This window comes from Rattus rattus, chromosome 6 (assembly GCF_011064425.1).
Source record: "Rattus rattus isolate New Zealand chromosome 6, Rrattus_CSIRO_v1, whole genome shotgun sequence".
Taxonomy (NCBI): domain Eukaryota; kingdom Metazoa; phylum Chordata; class Mammalia; order Rodentia; family Muridae; genus Rattus; species Rattus rattus.
In genome coordinates this window covers 8,982,725-9,009,311 of record NC_046159.1, presented here as the reverse complement: position 1 = coordinate 9,009,311, position 26,587 = coordinate 8,982,725, and the positions used below count along the sequence as shown (strand labels likewise).

General features: G+C 44.5%; 1 protein-coding gene across 6 annotated transcripts in view; it reads left to right on the top strand.

Annotated features, from left to right (window-relative positions):
• Plekha5 (pleckstrin homology domain containing A5) overlaps positions 1-26,587 on the top strand; it is a 179,960-nt gene that overhangs the window by 125,457 nt on the left and 27,916 nt on the right. For 5 of the 6 annotated variants that reach the window (XR_004388254.1, XR_004388253.1, XM_032905496.1 and 2 more), the window contains exons 12-20: positions 4,738-5,200; positions 6,804-6,911; positions 10,008-10,127; positions 10,888-10,941; positions 19,581-19,661; positions 24,630-24,665; positions 25,156-25,218; positions 25,930-26,010; positions 26,144-26,293. Coding sequence is in view for 4 of the 6 variants with exons in the window: in XM_032905496.1 (XP_032761387.1) it covers positions 4,738-5,200; positions 6,804-6,911; positions 10,008-10,127; positions 10,888-10,941; positions 19,581-19,661; positions 24,630-24,665; positions 25,156-25,218; positions 25,930-26,010; positions 26,144-26,293 (1,156 nt within the window). In the remaining 2 variants the exon portion in view is untranslated. Of the gene's footprint in view, positions 1-4,737; positions 5,201-6,803; positions 6,912-10,007; positions 10,128-10,887; positions 10,942-19,513; positions 19,698-24,629; positions 24,666-25,155; positions 25,219-25,929; positions 26,011-26,143; positions 26,294-26,587 lie in introns of those variants that run through there. The other variant, XM_032905495.1, reaches the window with a different exon arrangement.

Genomic DNA, 26,587 nt, shown 5'->3' with positions numbered 1-26,587 from the left:
TGGCCTTGTTAGCTCTCCCGAGGCTGCAAGCGCACACCCCCTGTGAGGTGCTGCTCACCCATAAATGACACTGAGTTCACACAGTAGGTTGTAGAGACTTTTGTACAACATAGTGATTAAGTTGTAGTAAGGAATTAATTTAAGTACTTGAAAATTGGCAGAAAACTTCATTTTTGAAACAGGGTGGTTCTGAGTGTCCTGGCCAAGAACTCCTAGAGAACTGCCCCTGCCTCTGCCTCGCTGTTGTTGAGATTAAAGACTGCACCTCTGGACCTGGCCTCCAAGATGGTGTCAGAATTGCAAGTTACATGCAGTAATACACACACGCTGATTAGTTTGAGGTAGCATTTCCATGGTGTGTGTGTGTTCTAGGGTATGTCATACACTATCTGATTGTTCCCAGTTTTTTTAGAGTGAAAAAAGTATGACTAAATGCTCAAACTATCAAGTTATCAGGGAAATATACATCAAAGAAACAATGAGAAACAATGACCACGGTCATAGGTAAGCAAACTACTTAATGACTGGATGAGAACACAGAATTTAACTATTGGTGATCAGCTGAAACACCGTCGGTAGGAAAACAGATCAGTGTGGTTTGATTAAACAAAGACAGGAAGCAGTTCTGAGGGTGAAAGGGTTTGGAAGACTAAAGGTCACAGTCAGGAGATAATTCAGACTTGAAAGTTGTTCAGGTTGCTCCCTCTCAACTTAAATCTCACTTCAAAGAAAAATCATCTCAGAGCATCCCTTTCTGTAGTTTAGAAGTGTAGGGAGGGTAGCAGGCATCTGGAATTTCTGTTTCATTTGTGAAGGATCGAGTGAGCATGAGCGGCCCCTGAGAGGCTTTCTAGCCTTTTCTTCTACGTGCAGCCTCCTGAAGGAAGAAGGCCTCTTCTCTTCAGGTTCACAGTGTTGTCAGGTCCCTGGGTACTTGAAGTGTCACATTCTTTGCAAATGGCTTAAGATCACTTTGAATCTTTGAAAAGTATCATGTACGGTTGGTTCTAAATAAACCTCCCAAACAAACATCTATAAACTCTTACTGCAGAAAGAAGCATCATAATTCATGAAATAGCTGATTTCTTTTCCTTATGAAGGCTTTCTTTAACCACTGAGACCCTCGTAGGAAGCAGGGGTGGCTTACTGTCGGTAGGTCCCTGCGCCTCTGACAGAGCTGCAGAGTGTCTTTGTGAGTAGAGGAGCCTTGATTGTCGTCCCCCAGGGCGGATCCCAGGCAGCTGTGCTGAATGGGTTCACTGTGCTTGCCTCTTAAGCCTTTGCTCACAGTGAATCACACTTGGCTTAATTTAAATTTCTTTGGGACAGAAATCAAAGTCCCCCAAAGTTTCAGAGGGCAGATGAACCTTTCACACTTATAACCATTAGCCACACTGGTGGGAACACGTCTGTTAATAGCACACGAGCACTTGGCAGTTTGAGTAAATGCAGCAGCTCACATGCTAGTGAAGCCTCAGAGGACTGGCAGTGCTGTCTTTCCAGAGTTGTAGTTTGTACTGTTAGTGCAGAGGTCGTCTGTGGTATTTTAATCTGGCAATGCGTGTCCCTTCTCATGCAGATACATTTCCATGGCATCCTGTACTTCTGTAGTGTTTGTTTCTTAGATTTATGACTTGACTTTCTTAAGTTTCTTAAGAAGGTGTGGTGATGGGTTGAGGATTTGGCTCAGTGGTAGGCGCTTGCCTAGCAAGCGCAAGGCCCTGGGTTGGTTCCCAACTCCAAAAAAAAAAAAAAAAAAAAAAAAAAAAGGTGTGGTGGTTAAACTGCTTTAGAGTTCGTCTCTTGGGTGGAAACCCCCTGAGGTAGACTGTTGGAGTGCCAGAGCGGAGTCTTGAGTGGAATCAGCTTCCCCTGGCTGCCACCCTCCTGAGAATACCTGAGTGTGGACCTCCAGCTCTTCATTTCTGACCCTGATGTCTGGCTTTCGTCTTGTCAAAGAGAAGTGGAGAGGGAAATCTAGCGGGGGTGGGGGCGTGCAACAGGAGAGAAAGCCACAGCTAATGGAACTCCAGTGTAGTCACATGAGACTGTCCCTCCCACTCCACTCCCAGAGTTAGTTGCCTGACGATTGGCTTTGTGGGGGATGGGGGGGGGTGGGGGGTGAGGGGACAAGCTCTGAGAACATTGCAAGAGCCTGGAAGAGGAACCAGAATGATGGAGGAGATCTCTACTGTTCAGGAGAGATGACTGAGGGATCAGAAGTTGTTTGAATATTAATGAGTAATGAGAGTGTAGAGCTCTAGGTGGCTATGATCAGCTCTCTTGTAGTCAAGAAACCACAGTGGCTAAAGGCCTCGTGTAGCTACTAGATGGTGGGGACACACGTTTGAAGGGCCCCCAGCCTTCTGTTGGTCACTGCTTCCTAAACTTGATGTCTTCCTTATTTGTAGTTTTGCTTTTAATTGTCATTTGTGGGTATGAGTATCATAGGGGTTGGGGTGTGGGGGTGCCTAGGAGGCCGAAAGATAAGGTGGATGTGAGGCACCTAATGTGGATCCTGGAAGACCAGCAAGCACTCAACTGCTGAGTCATCTCTCCAGCCCTGCTGTCTTCAGTTCCAGTCAGTTCATTATGATAGATGAATAGTTTCATGTAAACATACATATCTGTAGCAGATTTTTTTAAGAAGGGATAACTTTTTCATTTACATATAAATGTGTGGAAATTGTTACAAGTAGGCATTTTCATTCACAAACTCTTACTATAATGCCAGACATTGAAAGAATGTGGATAGGATAACCTGGGTGGCCTGGAACTCACAGAGTTCCAACTGCCTTTGTGCCCAAGTACTGGGGTTACAGGTGCACGCCTTCCTCATAGTTGTTCCCACTCTGCCTTTCTCTCTATGTTGCAAAGAGAACTTCTCATTGAGTAACAATAATATAATTTTACATACCAGTAGAAACTATGTAGTGTACCTCATAGCCAAGTGTGCACTCAGTTCTTACACTAACTAGGTCAAGAGCTCCATGGACTTTTCCATTGTTGGGAGGTCTTGTCCAACCCCAGGCCCCTTAGATCTGCTGCGTCCCTCCAGAGTACATGGGCGAGCAAGAGTGGCTCTGACGCATTGCCGCCCGTAACAAGTCCGTCAGAGATCTTTGGAAAAGCCAGAGATGGCTGAGCAGGTAAAAGTACTTACTGTTTTCCTAGATGACACAGGTTCAATTCCCAGCACCCATACTGGGTGGCTCACAACTGCGTGTAACCGCAGGTGTAGTGGATTTCAACACTCTTCTTGCCTCCTCATATATGCTCCGCACACACATGGCATTCACTCACGCAGACAGACACACACATATATAAAATAAAAAGAAATCTTTAAAATAAATCTTTGGCTTCCGGTTTTTCAGCCGGAGATTTAGATTAAGAGTAGTAAAGTGGGGGCTGGGGAGGTGGGTGCCTCAGCGGTTAAGAGGCTGCTCCTCCACAGGACTTACGTTCCGTTCCCAGTACCTGCTTGGTGCCTCACAGCCATCTTAACTCTAGTTCCCATGCCCTCTTCTGACCTCTGTCTACACCAGGCACGAAAATGGTACACAGAAAATGCAGGGTAACCCACTCATAATCATAAGTAAATATAAACCATAAAATGTCCTCAGGAGTTTAGTAAAGTCGCCTGCAGGTCACTTTTCACCGACTTCCTGTGGTGACAGCATCTGCAGACCGCTAACACAGTAGAAGGCCGCGAAAGCAGGTTCAGGATGCAGGAAAGGCCAATCGTGGGTGAGCTGAAAGTTCGTCTTTGGAGCCCTGGAGGCATGCGGGAAGCCACTGTTGGACCCTACCTTTCCCCCAAAGCCCTGGGTTTCGTTACAGTGACTGTCTTAGGATACAAATGTATGTATCACAGAATGATAGGCTATGATGAACACTTGAAATTTAATCTTAACTTTTTTGGTTTGGTTGGTTGGTTTTTTTTGTTTGTTTGTTTGTTTTGTTTTGTTTTGTTCTTTGTTTGTTTTTTTTTTTTTAAGGCAGGGCCTTACTATCTAACTAGTTGCACAGTTAATGATGAAGGCTTAAGATTAGTTCTTGAATAGTCTCTTTAAATTTTATTTATTAATATCTTAGAAGTTGGATGGGGGGCAGTTTGGGGGAGGGGCAGGGAGTTGGTTGTTGGGGTTTTTTGTTTGTTTGTATTTTAAGACAGGGAGGGTCTCACTGAAGACCAGGTTGGCCTCAAACTGAATCAATCCACCTACCTGTGCTTATGAAGCCCTGGGGTTAAAGGACATTTTTTTTTCCCCCCCGGAGCTGGGGACTGAACCCAGGGCCTTGCGCTTCCTAGGCAAGCGCTCTACCACTGAGCTAAATCCCCAACCCCAAAGGCCATTTTTACTACCAGTGGAAATGGGCAAATGCTTCTGCATTAAACCAGATACATTTTGTAGAACTAATAATCACATATAATTGCTGTGGGTTCTATTTATAATAGTACATTACCAGATGTAATTTCATTTAAAAAGCTTTATCTCTTCATGATTTATACTCCATATAACATTAGTCCTTCCTTTCTCTTTCGATTTGTTAAATAATTAGGTTCATACCCAGGGTTTTGCACATGCCACTAAACTATGTCCTTTTAAAAAATAAGCCTGTTACGTGTTTACTTGACAGGAAAACCAGAAATACAGTTGTCACTTAAAATTGCAAAAACAGATCTCCCTGCATTTTATAATAACTTTCATTTTTATAACTTATTTTTAATTTTAGAATAATTTCTTATCAAACATTGCCAAGAAATATGCCAAGCCACCGAGCCCAGATTCTGGCCCGCTACCCTGAAGGTTACCGAACACTGCCAAGGAACAGCAAGACCAGACCAGAGAGTATCTGCAGTGTAACGCCTTCTGGTCATGAGAAGACAGGGCCTGGGGCAGAGGAGAAGCGGCGGTCCATGAGGGATGACACCATGTGGCAGCTGTATGAGTGGCAGCAGCGCCAGTTTTACCACAAGCAGAGCACCCTCCCTCGGCACAGCTCCCTGAGCAGCCCTAAAGCCATGGGGAAGGTTTCTGACCAGACAATGCACTCCATCCCCACGTCACCGTCCCATGTGCCAGCTGCTGCTTACCAGGGCTTCTCCCCTCAGCGGACATACAGGTCAGAAGTGTCCTCGCCAATCCAGAGAGGAGATGTGACGATAGACCGCAGGCACAGGCCTCATCACCCTAAGGTAAAAGGCTGTTTGTTAACTCATTGCTCAGTGATGATGTAGTTTCTCTTTAATATACTTTTTATATTAAGTTAGAGGCAAGAGGACAAGGCTGCTGTTCTCTTAAAACAGGTGGCTTCATCTTAAAAATTAAAGCACTGTTAGAATCCCATAATAGAATGTAACTTTAATACTTCCGGGTCACAAGAGCGATTCCTTTGTTTGTGTATAAGCCTCGTATATGCAGACAAGTGTTTCTATTTGAAGTATGTCTCTCAAGTTTTTGAGGCAGAGAAGCTGGCTTTGAAGTCCAAGTGGTCCGGCCTCGACCTTGGATTAGAAGTTTGGGCCATGTTTTAGATGTTTCTCTATTGCTATGATAAAACACAATGGCAAAGGCAGCTTTCTGAAGGAGGGTTCATTTGGGGCTGGAACTTACAGCAAGGATCATTATTCAGGCTTGTTAATTAATTAGTAGACCTCTCCCAAAGCAACATGGAGCCTGTCACTTCAAAGAGAAAAAAATATCACAGCGTTTGTCACCACTGATGGTATCTGAATTTTCAGGCAACCTTGGAACTATCTGTTTGCAGACTGAGTTTGATGGCTTTTCAGGACTGAAGGATTGATGTGACATAAACAAATGTGATCTTTCAGTATTTTATACTCCAACATCTCAACCTGAAGAACATTGCATGCCTTTGCAGATGAACTCTATTATTCCCAGATTACACACGCCAAAGGTTAAAGTGTGATAGAGTAGAGGACATTAGCACCCCAGGAAGTTTTAAGGAAACGCCACTTTATTTTGAGCTTAACTACAGATCAGAAATGAATGTCTACACCCACCCAGATGAGCTGCTCAGTGTACCCACCCCTCACCAACTTACAGATGCCACAGGAGTAACGTACTTTCTCTAAAGACTTGTCATAACAGACGGAATATAAAAGCAGGCATGGGGCTGGAAAGATGGCTCAGCCGTTAAAGGCTAGGCTCACAACCAAAACTAAAACCAGGCACGAAAAAGCCAACTAGTAAAATCTGTGAAACCCTCAACCTCTGCCACTCCCATCACTAAGTTTTCTCTAAAGACTCTGAAGCCAGGCCAGTGAGAAGTTCAGTAGGTGGCTGTGGCTGTGTCAGCCTAGTGACCTGAGGTCAATCTTGAGAGGCCACCTAAAGTGGGAGGACAGAACTAGTTAGTGCCTTAGAGTCGTCCTCTGACCTCCACGTATATGCTCTGCACGCACCCCTTGTGCATAAATGGTGATAATAAACACAAATGTCTGATGTGGGCCCAGGTATAAGGATCATGCCTGTGATCCCAGCACTTGGGTAATGGAACCCAGTCGATTAGGAGGGTAAGTGTGGCCTGAGTTACATACAAGATCTTCTCTCAGAAACACAAAACAACAGTGCATACACATACACTGTCCATTAGCATCTATATTTTAGTCAAGTAAAAAAAGTTAGTATTTCTCTTAAAAACTGATGACAATTTTAATTAGTAATCCATAATAAAAATTTAAGACTATTGATCAATAATATTGACACCTCCCCCCTCCAAAAAAAAAAAAAAAAAAAAAAAAGCTTACCACTGAATCTGTTCTCTCTCTTTCCTAGCATGTCTATGTACCTGACAGAAGGTCAATGCCGGCTGGCTTAGCCTTACAGGCTGTTAGTCCTCAGAGCCTCCAGGCTGTTAGTCCTCAGAGCCTCCACGGCAGGACGGTGAGTGTGATAAGTCTACTTATCGTATGCTTGCTTTATTTGCTGCCCAGAAAGACGTGAAGCTGACAGTTTGTAAGTGTGAATTTTCAGAGACATCGCACAACTACAGAGAAAAGCACAACTGCTTTGTAACTAATTTCAACACAAGAAGAGCATAGACTTACATAGCCATGTCGGTGCCTTTCCCTAAATGTCCAAATAAAGGAGCGCATTTCAAGTTTACTGTTTAACTCTGGATTTTTGATTTGTTATTCCCCCTTTCTTCAAAATAAAAACCAGGCACAATGGTACACAGGGATGGCTATGAGTTAGGCTAGCCAGGGCTACATGGGCATACGTGACCACATGGCATACATGACCACATGGCATACGTGACTACATGACATATGTGACCATATAGTTTGTTTTTGTTTATCTTAAAACCCAAGGAGCTCAGCATGGCGTGCTTGCATAAGATACCCAAGACCATTCGAGATCAGCAAGCCCTGTACCAGCAGCTCCCAACCTGTGGGCTGTACTCCTGTGAGGGTCACATAGCAGCTAGCCTGTATACCACATATTTACATTATAATTCGTAACAGCAAAATTACAGTTGTGAAGTAACAATGAAAATAATTTTATTGTTGGGGTCACCACAGCATGAGGAACTAACTGTGTTAAAGGGTTGACCCATCAGGAAGACTGAGAACCACTGCCCCCCACACACCCAGTACAGACAGAGGAGTGAAGTCCAGCCAGCAGCCGTGGCCGCACAGCAGATCCTGAAACATTTTGCTTGTGGCTTTTGAAAACTGACTCTTGATGTAAAGCACAGGCCAACCTGGAGCTCAGTCTTCCTGGCTGGCCTCCTCATGCTGGAGTTACAGAACCATACTGCCATTGTTGGCTTTCCTGTGAGATTTACTATAAATTAGCTGCTTTAGAGTCAAAAATACATTGATTGATGTATTTACACAAAGAAAGACTACAAACGAGACAGCCGGCCATGGAGGCTTATTTATGCCTTCAATCCTGTCGATCCAGAGGCTGAGGCTGGAAGACTGGGAGTTAGGGACCAGCCTGAGACACAGGGTGGAACAATACCAGAAAATAGATGACTTTGCTTTGGCTTAGCTTTTTGGGGGGGTTCGTTTGTTTGTTTTTATTATTGTTGTTTTGTTTGTTTGTTTTTGCTTTTGCCTTTGCTTTTAGGCAGGGTCTAGATCTAACAATCTTCCTGCCCTAGCCTCTGGCTGACTGAGGTTACAGGTACATGAACACTGCTGAATCCTTTGTCTGGGACCTGACTCTACTTGTCAGTAGATAGCCCTGTTTGTTTGAGGATGTGATTTAACACCTATAGGATTGTTCATTATTATTTAAAATTCTCCCCTACAGCAATCAAAACAAACTCTTAGTATACATTTCGCCTTACACATTCGAAATATGGAGATTGTTTCTGATTTAAAGTGATCTCAGTTTGTTTATCAAAGATTGTGAATATATTTTATTAAAAACCAAGAACTATTAAATAAAGTCCAAAGAGACACCGGCTCACCAGCTTTAGAACCAAGAACTATTAAACAGTAGATTGTAGTGTGAGAGAAGCTGGCCTGGGTCACAGAACAGCTGCTACTGTCTGAAAGTTACTCTTCCACTTTGCTCCCTCTAGTGGCTGTTCAGAGTCAAACACATTTACCATCACCCCAACCTTCTCCCAGCCAAGAATGCCTCTCTTTGACATCCACATGTGAATATACAGCTAACTTACTACCTTCTGTACTTTTGAAAGTTCCCTCATCATTTTAGTCCATACACAGACTTCTTTGGATTTTCTGTCAGAAATCAGCCTGAGTTTTAGAAAATCCTACTCTGTCAAAAGAAGGAGGAGAGTGTGTCAGTCCTTATCTCCCCACACCTCTGGCAAGACCTCAAGAGCTGGACAAGGTGATCAGCAGATAAATCCTGTCCTGAAGTCCTGTAGTCACAAGGTGGCTTCACTGCAAAAGCTATCCTTTTGGATTTTGTTTTGAGGGTTTGGGGAGCAGTGGGGGTTCACTCACTGTAGCTTGACGTCATATACTCTGTCCACTGTTGGCTGTCATTATAAAAGCCTGTTGCCTCCCCTTTGTTCCCGCCTACACCCGAGGAGCCAGTAGGAGGGTGTAGCTTCCTTCTATGATGCCAGCCGTGCCTGTCTGAAGGCAACAGTGAAAATGCCATGGGTCTCTAAGAGAACTTTGTGGTCTAGAAAATGGAGAGCCAGAGCCAGTGAACAGAGGAGCCGACACAGAACTGCATGGACACAGAGAGCTCAGCAGGGCCCAGGCCCAGGATGTGTGGGAGCCGAGTCCCTTTCCCTACCCCTTACTGTTTTTAAACAAAGTTCAGAGAAACAGCTGTCCATCTGCTGCTGTAGGACAGACTACAGATTTGAGAAGTTCACCCCCTGTTGAACTCTTTCCTCCCCAAGTGTGCAGTGCCATTGGGGGATCAGTCTCCATGGTTCCCAGAGAATGTGTGCAGGTGGGGGCGGGGAGGCAGGAAGGGCAATATTTGTTTTCCTTTCGATCTCCTTAAAAACAATGACATCTTAATCATTTAAAAAAGATGCTGTGGAAACTCTATTGGTAGGTAGCATTACAGAATGCAAGTGACCTTATATGCTGAATCGTGGATTTCAGAAACAATACCCCAATTTATTTCTGAAATGTAATTCTTTTGATTTACTTGTTCTTTGAAATGGTGTTGGATGGGCCAATACTGTTCTGTTGCCAGAAGAGCCTTAGGTATAATTTTAACACTCCGATGACATTTTTAATGAGCAACTTAACAGTTCTCTGTGCTAAACTTTATGGTGGTTTTGTGCTTTTTATTCTTGACAATGAAATACTCTCGTGAGCTCTGAATGTCCTGTTGTTTTGATGTAGTGACACTCTTCCTTCTGTCTCTCTAGATACCTATGCATTTATGTAGGACCTGGCATCATAGTGCCTAGGTTCTATGATGCCAACCCTAAGAGGAAACTTGCCAAGAAATCTTGGTTTAATGTCTGTCACTTAAGACAACAATTAATCTGTTTTCCACTGTTTGGATTCTTAAATTGTACTCCTTCAGCCAGAGGAGCTTACGCTGCTGCTAATAAAGCTGAGACGGCAGCAAGCAGAGCTGAGTAGTATCCGGGAGCACACCTTAGCACAGCTCATGCAGCTGAAACTCGAGGCCCACAGCCCAAAGGTCAGCTATGGACATGTCCGTCTGACGTCATCACCCATCAGTGCACTCTGTGTCCATGGTGTTGCGCATGAGCCTGAACCATCATGGCAGGGGCATCGCCGTCTCCTGCTGACCCTTTGAGAATGCAGCTCCCTTACATGCATGTATAACAGAGAAGATAGAGTGAGTGAGTGCACACGTCTTAGCCTTCAACTCCCCTGTTTGGGAGGAGAGGGGATGGGGCTGCATTGAGGTTTCAAAACAGTTCTGCTGCTCAGTAAATAAATTCTAGGACTTCTGCATCTGATAAAACAGGTACTGAAAGCTCTGGTTTTCAAATAAAGCAGTAAGTGAAAAGTCAGTATAAGCCTTTTTCTTATGAAAAAAAAAAAAGTGAGCACATAAAAATATGTCTCAGCTGTGCACCTGTGATCCCAGCCCTCAGGATTGAGTACAGGAGGGTCAGGGAGTTGGAGGCCAGACTGAAGTCTCTCAAAGGGTTAATAGCACCTTTTATGTGAGAAGGGAGGGCAGTAGCACAGAAAGGACTGGCATGTAAATCTTCTATCTGCTAAAGGCATTGCAAGTGATTTCCTACTGAATAGCTCATGTCTGATTTTTACATACCGAGGGTGTCATCTGTACCCTGACAGAGCATGTGTGTGTGTGTGTTTGGGGGGGGTATGGTATTGCGCTGTAATAACGGCCTGCTTTTCTCATCACCAACTGACCTGTGGACAATTTGCTCTCTATCACTCCTTCCTTGATTGATGGCTACTAGAATGAAATTCTTTCACATCATCTTCAAAGGAACACCATATATTTGGATCATCAGGTGGGGTTTGAAGAATTTTCTTATTTTGACACCAGTTAGAACTTAGCATTTATAGTATAATTTTCTTGGCATCTTAGATACTTCAATCACTTTAATTGATTCTATGATTTCTTTAAGTGACAGTAAGGAGCCCTGACCCAAAGGCCTCTGTGAGGGTCAGTGGGGTACAAGCACTGGGTCACCTCTATCCTGTTTCTTTCCTTGTATCTCATGACAACTTAGGTACGGAGGTGTGTCTGAGCTGAGGTGAGCAGTGAAGAAATGAACACTATAGAGGTCCTGTTGGCAGTGGTGAGGAGAACCGGTGCAGTACGCTGGGTTCCCTCAGGAGAGCGCTTTGAGTTGCCCAAGTGCTGTCTCCTCCTAGGGTTTGATCCTTGCCAAGTATGCAGGGCCTGCCTCAGTGCCCTGTGATTCTCCCCATTACCTCCTGCTGGGTGGCCAAGGGCAGTGATCTCTAGTGAGCAGTGAAAGGTACAGTGTCTGTGCTGTTGTGGTGGGGTAGAAACCGAGACCCTGTGTTGGAAAGGCAAACACACCTGGAGAAGTGAAGAGTCAGTGAACAAGGACTATTCGGGTTAGGGTGTTAGACACTGTTAATATCTAGTGGGCCTTGGTATCTTATCAGACATAATTTCTGCTAACAAATTACTTCTTTGATAAAGATAAAGCTAAGCCTCATTTTGACTTGTCTTGAAATGCATAGATTTGAATATTTTATCAATTATAGTTCCTACAAGAAATAAGACAGATGCTTACATCTTTGAAAGAAAATGGTAGATGCAGCCTTATAAATTATTTCTATTTAAAGAGAGATTTTACACCTAGGTAACCCTTTGCAGACATGTTCAGTCACCTTAATTTTAAAGAAGCACACTTAGTGTGTAATTTACATACTTCCCGTTAGTTTTTGTCATGATTTTGCCTATTGCAATGCTTCAGAAATCAGCATTTTGTTATCCAAGTTCAGATTTTCAGTACAGAGACTGGGGTGATGAAACTCAAGCTGGCCTCTCAGATGAACTTTGAAAGCAGTATAATAAAGATACCTCATATTCTAAAAAGCTTCTGGGGTCCATACGGAATGAACTGTCTTTAAATTTCCTTTACATTGTAAACTAGAGTACCTGGCATGGCCACACACACCCGTGTTTCCAGCAGTCCAGAGGCAGGAAAATCAAAACTTCAAGACCAACCTGAGTTACAGAACAAGATCCTGTCTCAAAAGAAAACTTACCTGACTAGTCAATAAGCAAGCAAGCCTTAGAACATTCTGAAAACCTGTTGGAAATACAACATTACTTTAAAAAGCAGGAGTGTAAGCATGAAGTTACCTAGAAAGTCTGGAGACGCCCAACGGTTTGCCGCGGTTCCTAGTAACCTCAGTAAAGCCTACAGTGCAGCTACTGGACGGACTCGGGGCCTCCCAGACAGATAAACGTGTTGTTGTCCTGAGATGCTTTTTCAGTCCTTCACTGGTTTTCCAGAACAGCACAGAGCCCACCTCAGGCTTGTGTGCCCTCACTGGTCTCTAGACACAATGTTATGCCACACTAGTGCCCCACTGATGGCTTCTAAAACCGTTACGCATTCTAATATGGTGAAAGGAATGCTGGTCGTTCATGGGCTCTGTCCACAGAGTTTTTAAGTAACTTGCCTTGTTCTTAGGTTCTAAAAAATTACATTGTTTCCATTTTTAAGTTTTATAATAATGGAAATAATATAGAAATGGGTGTTGTGAGTGATACTTGCATTTAAACATACTTCTTCTGAGAGTGAGCATTTGGCCATTTTAGATAACAATTAGAATGTAAAACTTGGACAAGCTGAAACTCATCTCCACACAAGAGTCCGACAGAGTGGCACACGTGTGTAATCCTGCACTGTTGTGGCAGAGACAGCCGGTCTCTGGAGCAGTCTGCTCGGCCAGCCTGGCAAACACAGCAAGCCTCAGGTCCCACTTGGTCTCCCAAAGGAAAAATGGAAATCCATGGCACTCCTGAGAAACAACACATTTGACCCCTGACTTAGATATGCATACGCACACAAAAGGTTATGTAAAGAAAATCTCTCCTTACATACAGTTTTAAAAATTGTTTGTAGCACTCTATTGAGATAAATTTTTCTGAACTGCACTGTGCATTGTGTCTAGCTACAGCTGAGCTGTACAGTATATAAAGTAATTATGATAATTTTAGTTTAGTGGGCCTTCTCATTCAGCTCAAACCTTTCCAGCTGTCTGTCTCGTCCTTGCCAGCAGCCTGTTTGAGCTGACCGGGTGTTCAGGACTCACAGACTGACTGACTCATCAGTTTTATAGAACCTGTTTGAGCTGACCAGGTCTGTTGCTTTTGCAGGCATTATTAGGTATCCAAGATTTACAGACTGACTCATCAGATTTATAGAACCACAAATTAGACAGCAGATCAGAGGAAGATGCCCTGGGTAAATTTCAAAGTCAAAGGCATGCCGGTGCTAGCTGACTCTCCCTCTCTGCTCCCCCTCTGTCTTCCCACTCACAAGCATTAAGTAAAGGCCATCTATGCAGAATCAAGGACCCCTCCTTTGGCCTTGTGTAGGTGCCACAGTCCCCCACAGGAAAACCTCCATTCATTTAAATTCTGTTCATCTCTAAATATTCATGAACACTAGAACCAGAAGGTGTCCTGTGAGCTATTTCAGAGGTGAGTTCTTTTCTGTGCCACTAGCATGTTACAACAGACGAAACAAGCAGGACACTGGCACGTCACACACTCGGCTGAAGAGTGACTTCTGGTCCTCACAGCCTGAGTGCTAGAGCGTGGTTTCTCATCGCCACCTCTCAGGACAGGTGACACAAGTGACACTAAGTGGCTTTAAAACCACTTTAGCACTGGGTGTGTGGTGTATGCCTTTAGTCCCAGCACTCAGGAGGCTCAAACTGACAGGATCGTGGGATCCTGTCCATATAGTGAGTTGTGGCCTGCTGGACTAAAGACTTAGGCCCTGTCTCACGAAAGCAAAACATAAGTAACAGTAGCTGTGCACTTCTGTGGGAGGATTTTTGCTTTATTCTGCAGTGCACAGTCACAGATTGTGTTTAAATAGCTATCAACTGCTTGAAGTCTGTATTTTTGATGACATTTTGTTTATTCTTTGAGCATTCCATATGTGTTTCTGTTGTATTTTAATCATGTCCACTCCCCCAGGTTCCCCACAACACTCCTCCCTCCCAGTTTCATGCCCTCTTTCCCATACTGCATTGGGTCCCGGCACTGGGTCAGGGTTGTCCCGGTCAGTGAGCTCATCTCATTTGGTTCTTTCTCCCTTTCCTTTGTGACTTTCCCGGCAGTGATGAAGAGCTCTTTCCCTTAGTCTTCCTACCCACTTGTAGGTAGACAGGAATAGCAGATAGCATGCCAGGAGAAGACACAGCAACCCAGGAGAGCGCCAGGCAGCAGGGGCTGAGGTCAGAGACTGAGTGACTCCTACCCTGTTGGAGCGGTCCATGTTGTAAAGAGGTCTTAGGTAGTTTAGGAGGAGGCAAGAAAGTCGCTTTTCATATCATGATTCTTTTCTATTTTTATTTTGTGTGAGTTTCACCTGCATGTACATAGGCACACCTTGTGTCTGGTGCTCGAGAGGGCCCCAAAGAGCACATCATCATATCCCTTGGGTTTATAGATGGTTACAGGCTACATTGGGGGAGCTGGGAACCAAACCTGGGTCTTCTACAAGAGCCTTAAATGCTCTTAACCACTGAGCTATTTCTCCAGCCCCCCAACTTGTAAGAGTAAACTAAACTTTCTGTTCTATAACTGATCTATAATAGCATTTAGATTTTATAATACAGTCCCTGTTTATGAACTATGCTCTACAAGGGTAAGTGACTTTGAGTGACGTGTACAGCCCCATGATCGGGTGCTATAGACTGTCTTTCTCAGCGGGCTCCCTTTGTCCTCTCACGAAACGATGACAGGAAAACCCATGCAGATGAGAACTCAAGATTGCAGGCTCTGCCCTGGTGGAGTATGCAGACTGCCGCTCCGTGTGGCCCTGAGCGGGTGCTGCTGTGGTCCTACCCCTGAGGAGATGGTGAAAGGGATCCTGGGAGCTTTCCCCATGGTAACTCAGCAGCTTCCTTCTGCGGAGCTCCCAGGCAGGCTCCACCCTAACAGCCAAGGGTCTGAAGTTTTCTTTTCTAGGCATGAGGAGAAGCTTTAAGGCAGTATTTCCGGCTGTTACAGAAGACAGGCATTTGATGGAGTAAATTAAGGAAATGAAGGTTTTTTTTATTTTGAGAAAACAAATGTGTTTAATCTGATTTAACCCATACATAAGACATCAAAATATCAGTATCACAATCTTTTTTATTAATCTCTCATACATTATACCGTGACTACAGTTTCCCTTCCCTTCCCCCCACCTCCCTTCTGCAGATCAACTCTGAAGGATGTTCCTTAACTCTTTTCCCAAACTGTTCTCCTCCTCCCCTTCCTCCTCCTCCTTTTCCTTCGTTTGCTTGTTTTGAGTTTTGTTTTTGATTCTTTTTTTTTTTTTTAGTTCTTTTTTTCGGAGCTGGGGACTGAACCCAGGGCCTTGCGCTTCCTAGGCAAGCGCTCTACCACTGAGCTAAATCCCCAGCCCCTTGTTTTTGATTCTTAAGACAGGGTTTCTCTGTGTAGCCCTCACTGCCCTGGAATTTGCGCTGTAGACCAGGGTGGCCTCAAATTCCGAGATCCTCTAGCCCCTGTAACCTCTACCTGCTGAGTTCTGGGATTTAGAGGCATGCCCCACCATTGCCCAAACTAGTCTCATGGCCTAGAGAGTTGATACCTACAATAAATAATGCTAAAAATAATCTTTTTTAAAAATATGTATTTATTTATTATGTATACATCATACAGCTTTCTGTCTGCATGTGTGCCTGCAGGCCAGAAGATGACCCCAGATCTCATTACAGATGGTTGTGAGCCACCATGTGGTTGCTGGGAATTGAACTCAGGACCTCTGGAAGAGCAGTCAGTGCTCTTAACCGCTGAGCCAACTCTCCAGCCCCGTAAATAATCTTGTATCAATCTTTTTACTCCTTTAAAATCTTACTGCATTTATTGTGAGCGTGCATATGTGTGCATGCACAGGAGAGAGTGAGTTTGTGAGGAGTCTGACTCAGTTCTCCCATCTCCCCGTGGGTCCTAGGCATCACACTCAGGTTGTCCAGCTTGTCCACAAGTGCCTTTAACTCGCTGAGCTGTCTCTCCATCCCTCTATGACCACTCTTCATTTTTCTTCTCTCCATCTCTTCTCTTTTCCTCTTCTTTTGGTTGACACATGGTCTCATATAGCCACTTTTATAGGAGGGGTCCCCCCCCATCTCTCGTGTCTGTCTGTCTGTCTGTCTGTCTGTCCTTACTGCTCCTTCCCTCTCTCCTTCCTCTACCACCTCTCTCCCTCCTTTTCCCTCTCCCTCTTTCTCCCTTGGTTTCTCCGGAGCCCATGACAGATCCAAGTATGGATAGTATAAAGGGTATACTATATACACTAGTATATTCTGGGTCTCGGTCTCTCTCTCTCTCCCTCTCTCCTCTCTCCCCCCCATAAAGCCTGCCTTGTGCTCAGTCCCCTGCTGATTTTCACCCAAACAGAAGCAACCACCCTCCCGTATCTTTCTCAATAAATCTCCTGTGTGAGGTTTGTGCAGTATGACCTTGATATTTCTTGGCTCCCTATTGCCAGGATACCATTCTTTTCAGAGCTGCAACACCTCTGTTGAGGAAACCTTTCCCTTCCTATCTGTAACACTCAGAGATACCACCAAAGTTCACTGGATGAGTCAATGAGTTTTATTGTCACTTACAGGAATACAGGTGAGGGGTTACTTCCAGGAGCAGAGATGACTCAAAGACAGCTGCATCACCCCAGCTCACAAAGTCTTGGAACCTGGAGCTCACTGCACAGCCTGTGGCAGCTCAACAGGTTGTAGAGTGTCCTTTCCTGATGTCTCCACTGGCCTAAACCTCTGCCAGGCAGCCAGTGTGTTTCTGTTTCATCCAAGCAGCTCAGAGAGGCTTTTGCAACTTGGCTCCTGTGAAAGAAACTTGTCTTTTATTGCTTACACTGGCAGGGAAGGGTCTGGTGAATCTGGTCAGTTTACGGGACTTCCTCAAGCTGCTTTGAGTTGTTTCCTCTGTTTATAGAGCTTTCCCATAGGTTGGAAGGTTTTAGTCTGGGAGGAAACTGTTAGATTAACACTCTCCCCTCCTTCCACCATGCTTCCCCAACCCCTGTCTCCCCGCCTTCTCTCCCTTCCCCTTGCTGTCCTCCGTCTCCAGCATATTTGAGCTTGGAAGTTGAGGCCCAGACAGTTCTTGAATAGAATAGGACATCATAATGGCAGAATTCTAAGAAAACTAACTAGACATCAGGTTTATTAGAATTCTGAGTGTAGACTTAATACCCACTTGTCAGTCCTCTGGTCTCTCAACCTGGCCGGCTCAGTGCCTACATGACTGGAGTGATTGTATCTGATTGGTCAGGTCCCTGTTGATACGTTTCACCATGAAAGCTCCTTTCCTCACATTCTCTCAACTGTGAGTTCCTCTCCTCAGTTCTCTACCAGCTACTGTGTCCTTTCATGTTCTGTCAGAAAGCAGAGCATGTATGTAACCTTTCCTGATGTGAGCTTATTTGCAAGAAGTTTACCTTGGGAATTGATACCAAAGTGAGAGCAAAGAGTGACAGAGAATGACAACCACAGGTTCCCTAGGCCTCTCACATTAAATTTTGACAAATGTACAGAAACTCAGGAAATTATTCACAGTTCACAGAAGAATTACCCAGGAGACCCTAGGAGTACCCCTAAGACTGGCTGCCAGTGCTCTGGGGCTGTGTTTACATGCATAAGCACTGGGTGTGTTCTCATATGCAGGGTACATGAGCACTGGGTGTGTTCTCACATGCAGGGTACATGAGCACTGGGTGTGATCTCACATGCAGGGTACATGAGCACTGGGTGTGTTCTCACACCGGGTGCATAAGGCACGTGAGTGCCGGACACATCTCACACATAAGTGCCGGGTGGGTTCTCACATCGGAGCGGAAGAGGCTGAGTTGCGGAGAGGCAGAGTTGCTGTCTGGAGTTTTAGTAATGCCTTAGTTAGTTCTCCAGCATAGGCCCAGCAGTTCAAAAGGTGGACTTTTCATCTCTAGCTCTCACGTCTAACAAAAACTCTAAAAGCAAAAGGTAAATAGAATCCTCAGGACAGTGCGTCATTCTGACCCAGGGCTTTCTAGAGAGGCCTCCCCATGACTGGATCATTCTGTGTACTCAGAGAGCCTCCCCATGACTGGATCATTCTGTGTACTCAGAGAGCCTCCCCATGACTGGATCATTCTGTGTACTCAGAGAGCCTCCCCATGACTGGATCATTCTGTGTACTCAGGGAGCCTCCCCATGACTGGATCATTCTGTGTACTCAGCCTCCCCATGACTGGATCATTCTGTGTACTCAGAGAGCCTCCCCATGACTGGATCATTCTGTGTACTCAGGGAGCCTCGGGTTGCACAGGAGTTGCCTGGGAAGTGTGTGGAGAGGTTCCAGGGTACGGGGTGAGGGACCACTTCTCTACATAGACTTGGATTGAGAGATTAGATTCCCCTGTGTGTTGCACGGCTTTATCATCTATCCTAATAAAAGATGAGTAGTCAGTAATCAGCCAGCTGTGGAGACGAAAGTGAAGTCTGGCTGCAGTCAGTGAGGTTTCTATGAGCTCTAGTGGAGGAGAGTCATGTGCTTTGTCAACGACATGGACAGCACACACCTTCAACCCTGGGGAATGAGAAACCCGTGTTTGCTACCGTGTAGACGATAGAAACCACAAGGGACAATGATAAGCAGCAGACCTGTCAGCCGTTTCCTCTTGGTATAAGAACGCTTGTCTTTGGAATGCTTTACCTAACTGCAAAGCCCGCTGCACGAAACTCTGCCTTCCTGAAAGCAATCATGAAGGGGTGTCGTGCTCTCCGCCTACCACGGGCGGAGCTAAGGAGGCTTACTGAGCCCCTGCTCGATATGTTTTATTTCCAATGTCCTTGGACGTTCTATACTATACTATGAGAAAATACAAGGGTTATGAAAATGTCTGTCAAGACCAATTTTAATAAGATGTTATCTAAGTGATAAAGATGTTGGGTATTATGAAATTTTAGTATCTGTATAGAACTTAACTATTTTCTGACTTCCTTATAAAGAATTGTGATTCATTTTGGTCTTATTACGGAATGAAATTAAACAAGTACTATTTTTCTCCTTCTGAACTCACAGACTGCCCCCCTCTGGAAAGCTTAGGTTCTCTTGTATATTAATGCTTTATCTTCTGACATCTGTAAAGTAGCTGTTAGTTGGATCTGTTAATTCAGGTAAAGCCTGCTGTAGCACAGTACGGTCAGTAAGGTTTGTTTATAACCTTTCGTGTGTTTTATAGCTTTAGAGACTGGCTTGGAATTGGTGGTGTACGTTAAGTCTGCAGCCGTGGGGTAAAATGTAAGCACTGTACTGTTAGGAAGATACTAAAGTAGAGGATATATTTACAGTGTCGTCTTTCAAACTACCTGTGCTGTAAACTGATGTTTGCTGTATGCTCCTCCTGATTTGAAATAGATGAAAGAAAATGAACCTATTATCACCATGGTTCACACCATGATTGAGAACTCGGCGCTAAGACCACAACTGTACCAACAAGTAAGGTCTTGGACTCTGAATGACACCACATTGTCATCTGCAAACCCTCAGTGACAGCTTTGTCTCTCCTCAGATTTCCCATAGCATCAGTGTTTTTACCTTGTGTGTGTTTGTTTGTTTGTTTGTTTGGGAAACCACGCTTCATTCATGCTCCAAGCTGCTGTGCTACCCTTAGCATGGCTTCGCTGAACACTGGCCCTTGAATATTAAGTGTGCCATCCTAAAGCTTTTGTGTACATCATGTGGTTAATAGATACTTGGAGGTCTGCAGTACACTTAGCCAGAGTTACTAGGTTTCCTCTGAAGGTATTATAAATGGATTTCAGGGAGAAGGATTTATAAAGTTTTCCTTTTAAGCACAGCCCTCCAAATCTCTCCTCCTCCAGGGTTAGTACATTCCGTTTATGTGGGAGGTGATTCTGAGGTTTTGTGTCGATGGAGTAGAACCTCGCCAAGTTGTAACATAGCAGGACTGGCTGTGGTTCTCCTGTGTTAGCTATCGTTCCTATGTGTCCATCGGGGTACTGCCCATACCCTATTTCTTTAACTCACAATGTATCGGGGAGTAGTAGGCTTTGATTTAGGAACCTTGGTAACCTGCAGATCTGCAAAAGAAGTCCACGTTTCTCTCCATTGCTTCCAGTTATTATTTCTCCATGGTCTGAATGTCCCCGGCTCTGTGTTCAACAGCATCAGCTGCTTCCACCCGAGCGCCCTCCAGTTCTCTGGGCAGCGGCCTGTTAGAACACTGTAAAGCCTGTCGAGGAGGAAAGCATTAACTCACATGAAAAATGAATGTAGATCCTGCTGCAAATGTGAGAAGCACCAAATACAGGGAAGCCACGAGCGAGCCTGCTGGGCTGGGGAGGTCCAGGGGCTGCCAACAGAGATCATCAAAACACTGAATATTTAAAGTTAAACAGCTTTACTTAAGAAAATGGAAGTGGCATCTTACCTTTGTGTACATGTACACGTGTGTGCACATAACCCTGTGTAGCACATGTGTGGAAGTCTGAGGACAACTCGTTAGAAGGGTTCCCTTTTTCCTCAATGCTCAGGAGTCCAGCATCCAGCTGAGGTCCACAGGCTCAGGCAAGTGCTTCGCTCACTAGGCCACCTCATGCCACAGTGGCTTTGTTTTGAGACTGGGTCCTACTTCCCTCTAAGTGCTGGGACTGTAGTGCACACATCAGCCACCAAGCCCGGCTGCAGCCACCTTAATATGTATGTTCTCTTAGGGAGCCTCCTGGAAACCCACCTGGACAATAGGTTCTCTCCGAATTGACTGAGTGAAAACATCTAAAGTTAATAGTAAACAAGTATGAAGTTTTTATTTTATTATTCTATGTGCTTGCACCACACATGTACCTGGTGCCTGAGGAAGCCCAAAGAGGGCATTGAATCCCCTGGAGTAGGTGGAGTCGAGTCCCAGTCCTCTGGAAGAATAGCCAGGGCTCTTGCTGAACTGGCTCTCTAGTCCCTGCAATCAAGGGTTTTTAGAATCTCCTGAATTTTGTGTGTTATTCTGCTGACTGACAATATTTATATACCACACTCCTTCTACTACAGGCTTTATAACAAGGTGACTGCTAGTGAAGTCTCTTACCTAATGGACAGTTCTGAACGATGCATGCCAGCCAATCACTGTAGACCTATAAGCATGGTTTGCTTGGGTAGTTAGTTGGTGGTTTTATGAGAATTTTTCTTTTCCTTTTTACCCTTGTCTGTTGGGTCTCACTATGTAGCCCATACTGGCCAAAAATTCACTGGGTAGCCATGCTACCCTGGTCTTCGATGTCTCCATTCCCCTGCCTCCTCAATGCTGGGATTAAAGATTTAGCCCATACCTGGCTGGCTGTTGTACCTCAGGCTGTCCAGGATCTCAGTCAATGCAACCCTGAACTTCTGATCCTCCTGCCTCAACCCCAGCAGTGCGAACTTTTGTTTGAGCTGAGGCCTTCATGGACACTAGGTAAGCGCTCTACCAACCCCAGCTGGCTTTTTTTTTAAAGCTCACTGATAATACATTATCCAAAAAGTAATGCCAAAGCCAGGCATGTGTCACACCTGTAATCCCAGGTACCTGGGTAGGTAAAGTAGAAGGTTTGGTTTGAATTGAAGGCCAGCTTGGGCTGCAAAATAAGATTATCACCAGGGGGGATGGGCGGAAGAAGAGAAAAAGCCAAAGAGATGACTCAGTGGTCAAGAGTGCATACTGCTCTTGAAGAGGACTGAGTTTGGCTGCCTGAATGTCCTTTTCTGGCACCTGTGCACGCACACACACACACACACACACACACACACACACACACACACACAATTTGTTTTGGCAAAATTGTTTTGAGGTATACATACATATATATGTATGTACATTTAAGAAAGACAAAATGCAAGGAATTTTAAAGGTTGGGTTTTATTATGTTTTTGTATGGTTGGTTTTGTTGTTATTGTTGTTTGCTCACTTTAGTATTGGGTTTTGTTTGTTGGAAAGGGTTGGTTTGGTTTTGGGGGGGTTTGTTTTGTTTTTGTATTTGTGTTTTTGGACAGGATCTCACCATGCACCGTGTAGCTCTGGCTTGCCTAGAATTCACTATAATATAGACCAGTCTGGCCTTAAAGATCCACCTCTCTCTGCCTCCTGACTACTAGGATTAAAGACATCTCTACCGTGCCCAGCACTAAAAATTGAATATTAATAAAAATAATTTTATTTGTCATTAATGCCAAGCCGGTTTTAGTGAGAGAGTCAAACGAACATTAGAAGACTAGATCTTAGCACTTAGCAGCTCTCCTGGACTCTGGGTTCCATCCCTAGCACAACAGACTGGAAAGAAGAGGAGAAAATGAGACCAGGAGACAACAGAGAGGCTTGGCTGCAGCCCTGGAAGCAACAGGACAACTGGCTAGATGAATGATAACGGTCTTGCCACCAAGCCTACTGCCTGGGCTGGACCCCTGGGCCCCACGCGGTAGGAGAAAGGCTATCTTTGAGAGTGTACCCACACACATAAACAAAAAAGGGAGACTTGGGGGGCATGATTTTTTTTTTTTGTTTTAGGAGAGTATAATACTATTCTTGTTTAATACTATACTATTATAGTTCCAGCACATGGGAGGTAGAGACAGGAGTATGGGGAGTTCAGAGTCATCGTTGGCTGCATAGAAACAAGTTTGAGTCCACTCCAGTCCTGATAAGACAGTGTCTCAAAAAAGGTGTGAGCGTGCTGGAGAGCTAGGTCGGTGGTTAAGAGCACTTGTGGCTCTTCAGAGGACAAAATTTCAGTTGCCAGCATCCTCGTAGGGTGGCTTCCAAGCCCCTGTGTATAGCAACAACTCCTGGGAATTCGACTCTTCTGGACTCCTCAGGCACCTGGTGTGTACACCGCACATTCACATAAACTAAAATAAAATAATTGTTAAATGTCCAGTGGTGCAGTAACTACAGATATCCCATAAATTTGATGTATTTGCCTCACTATAAAGACCACTCAAAAGCTGGAACAGCTAGGTATGCTGACATATGCCTGTCACGTCAGCACTGGGGAGGAGAGGTGTAAGTTTTAGGCCAGCCAGGGCCATATCACAAGGTCCTGTCAAAGGGTTATTGACATTCAGTGGACACTTTTGATGCTATGGCAACTGGTATGAAAATGAGTTTTAAATGGCTAAGTAAAAACAGCACAGTGGGGTCCCAAAACAGTCACCACCAAGGAAGAGCAGAGTTCTCTTCCTTGATCCTTGGGCACACAGTGGGGCTCCTGTTTTTAACCCAGACACTGCCCTGCTAGCAGCATGCACATGCCATGGTCTAGTAAAGCTGCCTCAAATTTAACTTTAAATATGAAGCAAAATGTACTAGAACGTCTCACTCGCACAAGGCCTCACGCCTTTCATTCCTTGTAAGTGCAAAACTGAATTTGGGCCTTTCCCAGTTTGTGTCACAGAAAGAAGCATTTTAAACCCACTCTCCGTCCCCTCCCAGGCAAGGGTGGACATGCTTCTTTGCATCAGGTGCTCTGCTCTGGAATGACACGATGTTCGTGAGGACACTATTGGCTGGTCCTTACCTACAACAGCAGATGAGTTCTTTTTACCATCAAATTCATTTTTCATGTACTATTCATTTCTGTAAAACCTCAAGGTTTAATGGTCATTCCGCATACCTTAAACAGTCATGGTTCACTTGCATGACATATGAGAAGCAAAGTCATAAGATGAAGTGTGTAATTCCAGGATTTACTTGTATGTTTGAAATGCTTGAGTTTGTAACCTGCTCTGCACGTTTCTAGATCCACTTAGTGTACTCGGCTGTTTGTTTTACAGCTGTAACAGTCAAGCTCTGTGTCTTTACAGAGGGGACACTTAACAAGCACATCCTTATGGATTTGTACGTGTGTGTAGATAAAGTTTAGCTCCCCAAACTCGATCATTTGGGGAGTATCTATTCTCCTGAACTGACAGTGAGGGAAGTGTTCCCGTTCAGTAAGCATATGGTCAGCTCCAGCTCGATCTTCCTAATACGTTTTTGTTGCTGTCTAGCAGTTAATGTAAAACCAAAAGACAAGTGAGAGAGGGAAGTGAGGCCGGCAGAGGCTGTGTTGTGCTCTGGGTATGACTGACTGAGATGGCTGTGGAACTCTTGGTAAGCACAGTCAGAAATGAGGGCTCATGTGACTGAAAGACAGGAGAACGTTAAAAGAGGAAGAATAATCCCTTCCAAGGCTGGGGGTGTCATGTGCTCCTCTGTGAGAGCTTGATGCTAATGCAGGAGGCTTTGGGTTCAGTCCCCAGCACTCCAGAATAATAATCAGTGTTCCCAGTATCATACATAGGCAGTCAGCCGACAATACAAACCTCTTTTGCAAATTTTTTTTATTCATAACTTAAAGCAGAGGCTTTCGGTTTTATGAGGTTTCAAATGATTTCCTCGTTGCAATTAAACCTGCCCTTTTCCTCATTATCTTTTAGTTCTTAAGACAGAAGAACAAGATAAGTCTCTATTGTGTATGTGTGTTTATATTACATATATGTACACGCTGTGTCCTAGGTCCCGTTAATGCGGTTGTGCTAAGATGTTTGGCTTGAGTGCACACACTGCAAGCGTGTGTGCACTGTGACACGCTTCCCCTGGATATGCTGATGCAAGCATTTGACTCAGTGCAGCTGCTATGGTTGTGTTTGTCCGTTTTCCATCCAAATAATGTTTGTCTTTACAGTGGAAAATGGAAGGTGCTATGTTAATTTTGTTTGGCAGTTTATTATTTGAGAAGCTTGCCTTGGCATCGTTCTCATGTATCTTGTGTAATGTATTACTGCTAAATGTTTATTTACTTTTGTGACAGTTTGTGCTTGAGTTAAATTTCTAGAAGTATAGAAATTATTAAAATCATGCTTGGCATACCGCCATTTTGACAGAAATTTAAAGTATTCACTGTAGACTGGATATATTACTTAATAAGTTTCTGAAATTGCTTTATGGCATTTGTTCTTATAGCTCTCACAAGATGAGTGCAGAGGCACATTATACAAATACAGACCTGAGGAAGTAGATATCGATGTAAGTATTCCTGGCCCCCAGAACTCACTTGTAGACCAGGCTGGCTTTGAACTCCTGTCTCTGGCTCTCAAGTACTAGAATTAAAGGCATGCACAACTATTACTAAGAATTAAAAACAATAAAATAAAGCCAGGAATCATGTTGGCACATTCCTACAATCCCAGCAAAGCTAAGACAGTAGGATCTGAGGACGTTCCAGGCCAGCCTAAGCTTCAGAGGCAGCCTTGTCTCCAGTGAACAACGCTTTACCCTGGGGCTATAGTTTGGAGGTAGGGCATTTGCTTAGCATTCCTGAGACTCTGGGTTTTATCCCCAGATCCAAAAGAAAAGGAAAAATGTCAAAGTATATGATGGCTCTTACTTCATTTTTTAATTTGTTTTTATTTATTTTTCCTTTTTGAATTGGGAATCTCACTATACAGACCTGACTGGGCTGTAATTCAAGGTCTACCTGCCTCTACCTCCAGAGATCAAAGGCGCATGCCACACTCCCTGCCCAAAAGCCCTTACTGTTGCTGGTTCTGATTGAAATAAAACATGTCCTAAAGGGGAAAAATGTGATCAGAATATAGCACATAAAATACTTTTTCAATTAGAAGAATTAAGTTTTTTAAAGTTCAGCTAGACAGCCCATGGCTATTCTAAGTGGCTCCCTTCCCCTTGTGACAGGAAAGACTTTAAATGGCTAACAGAACCCATCTTCTCTTCTAGGCCAAATTAAGCCGATTGTGTGAACAGGATAAGGTGGTCCGCGCGCTGGAGGAGAAGCTGCAGCAGCTGCACAAGGAGAAAGTAGGGCGATTACCTTTACTCTGCACGGCTGATGTTGCTGCCCGTGCTGTGCTGCTTGTGAGGACACTGCAGCCAGTTACGTGACCTAACTCACTGATGCAGGACATTAAGTGTATCCTCTTTATTACCACAGTACACGCTTGAGCAAGCCTTGCTGTCAGCCAGCCAAGAGATAGAGATGAATGCAGATAACCCAGCCGCCATTCAGACGGTCGTGCTGCAGAGGGACGACCTACAGAACGGGCTGCTGAGCACGTGTCGGGAACTCTCCCGAGCCACCGCTGTGAGTGCACACTTTCCTAGAAGCCACCCGGATCAGGGCCTGGTGGCACAGTACTAGGAGATGAGGCAGGATAATCACTAAGTTCTAGACCTGCGTGATAGTGGAATGAGTTCAGGGTCAGCATGTGTAACTTAGTGAGAACCTTTCTTAAAAGGCTTGGCCGCTTGGTGCTTCACCCGTATGACCCCAACACTTAGAGATCCAGGATTAGAGACAGCGGCAGGCAGGCAAATGTCTGTGAATTTACTTGAGGTTAACCTTGAGGTTAACTTGGCTACAAAGTGAGACTTTATC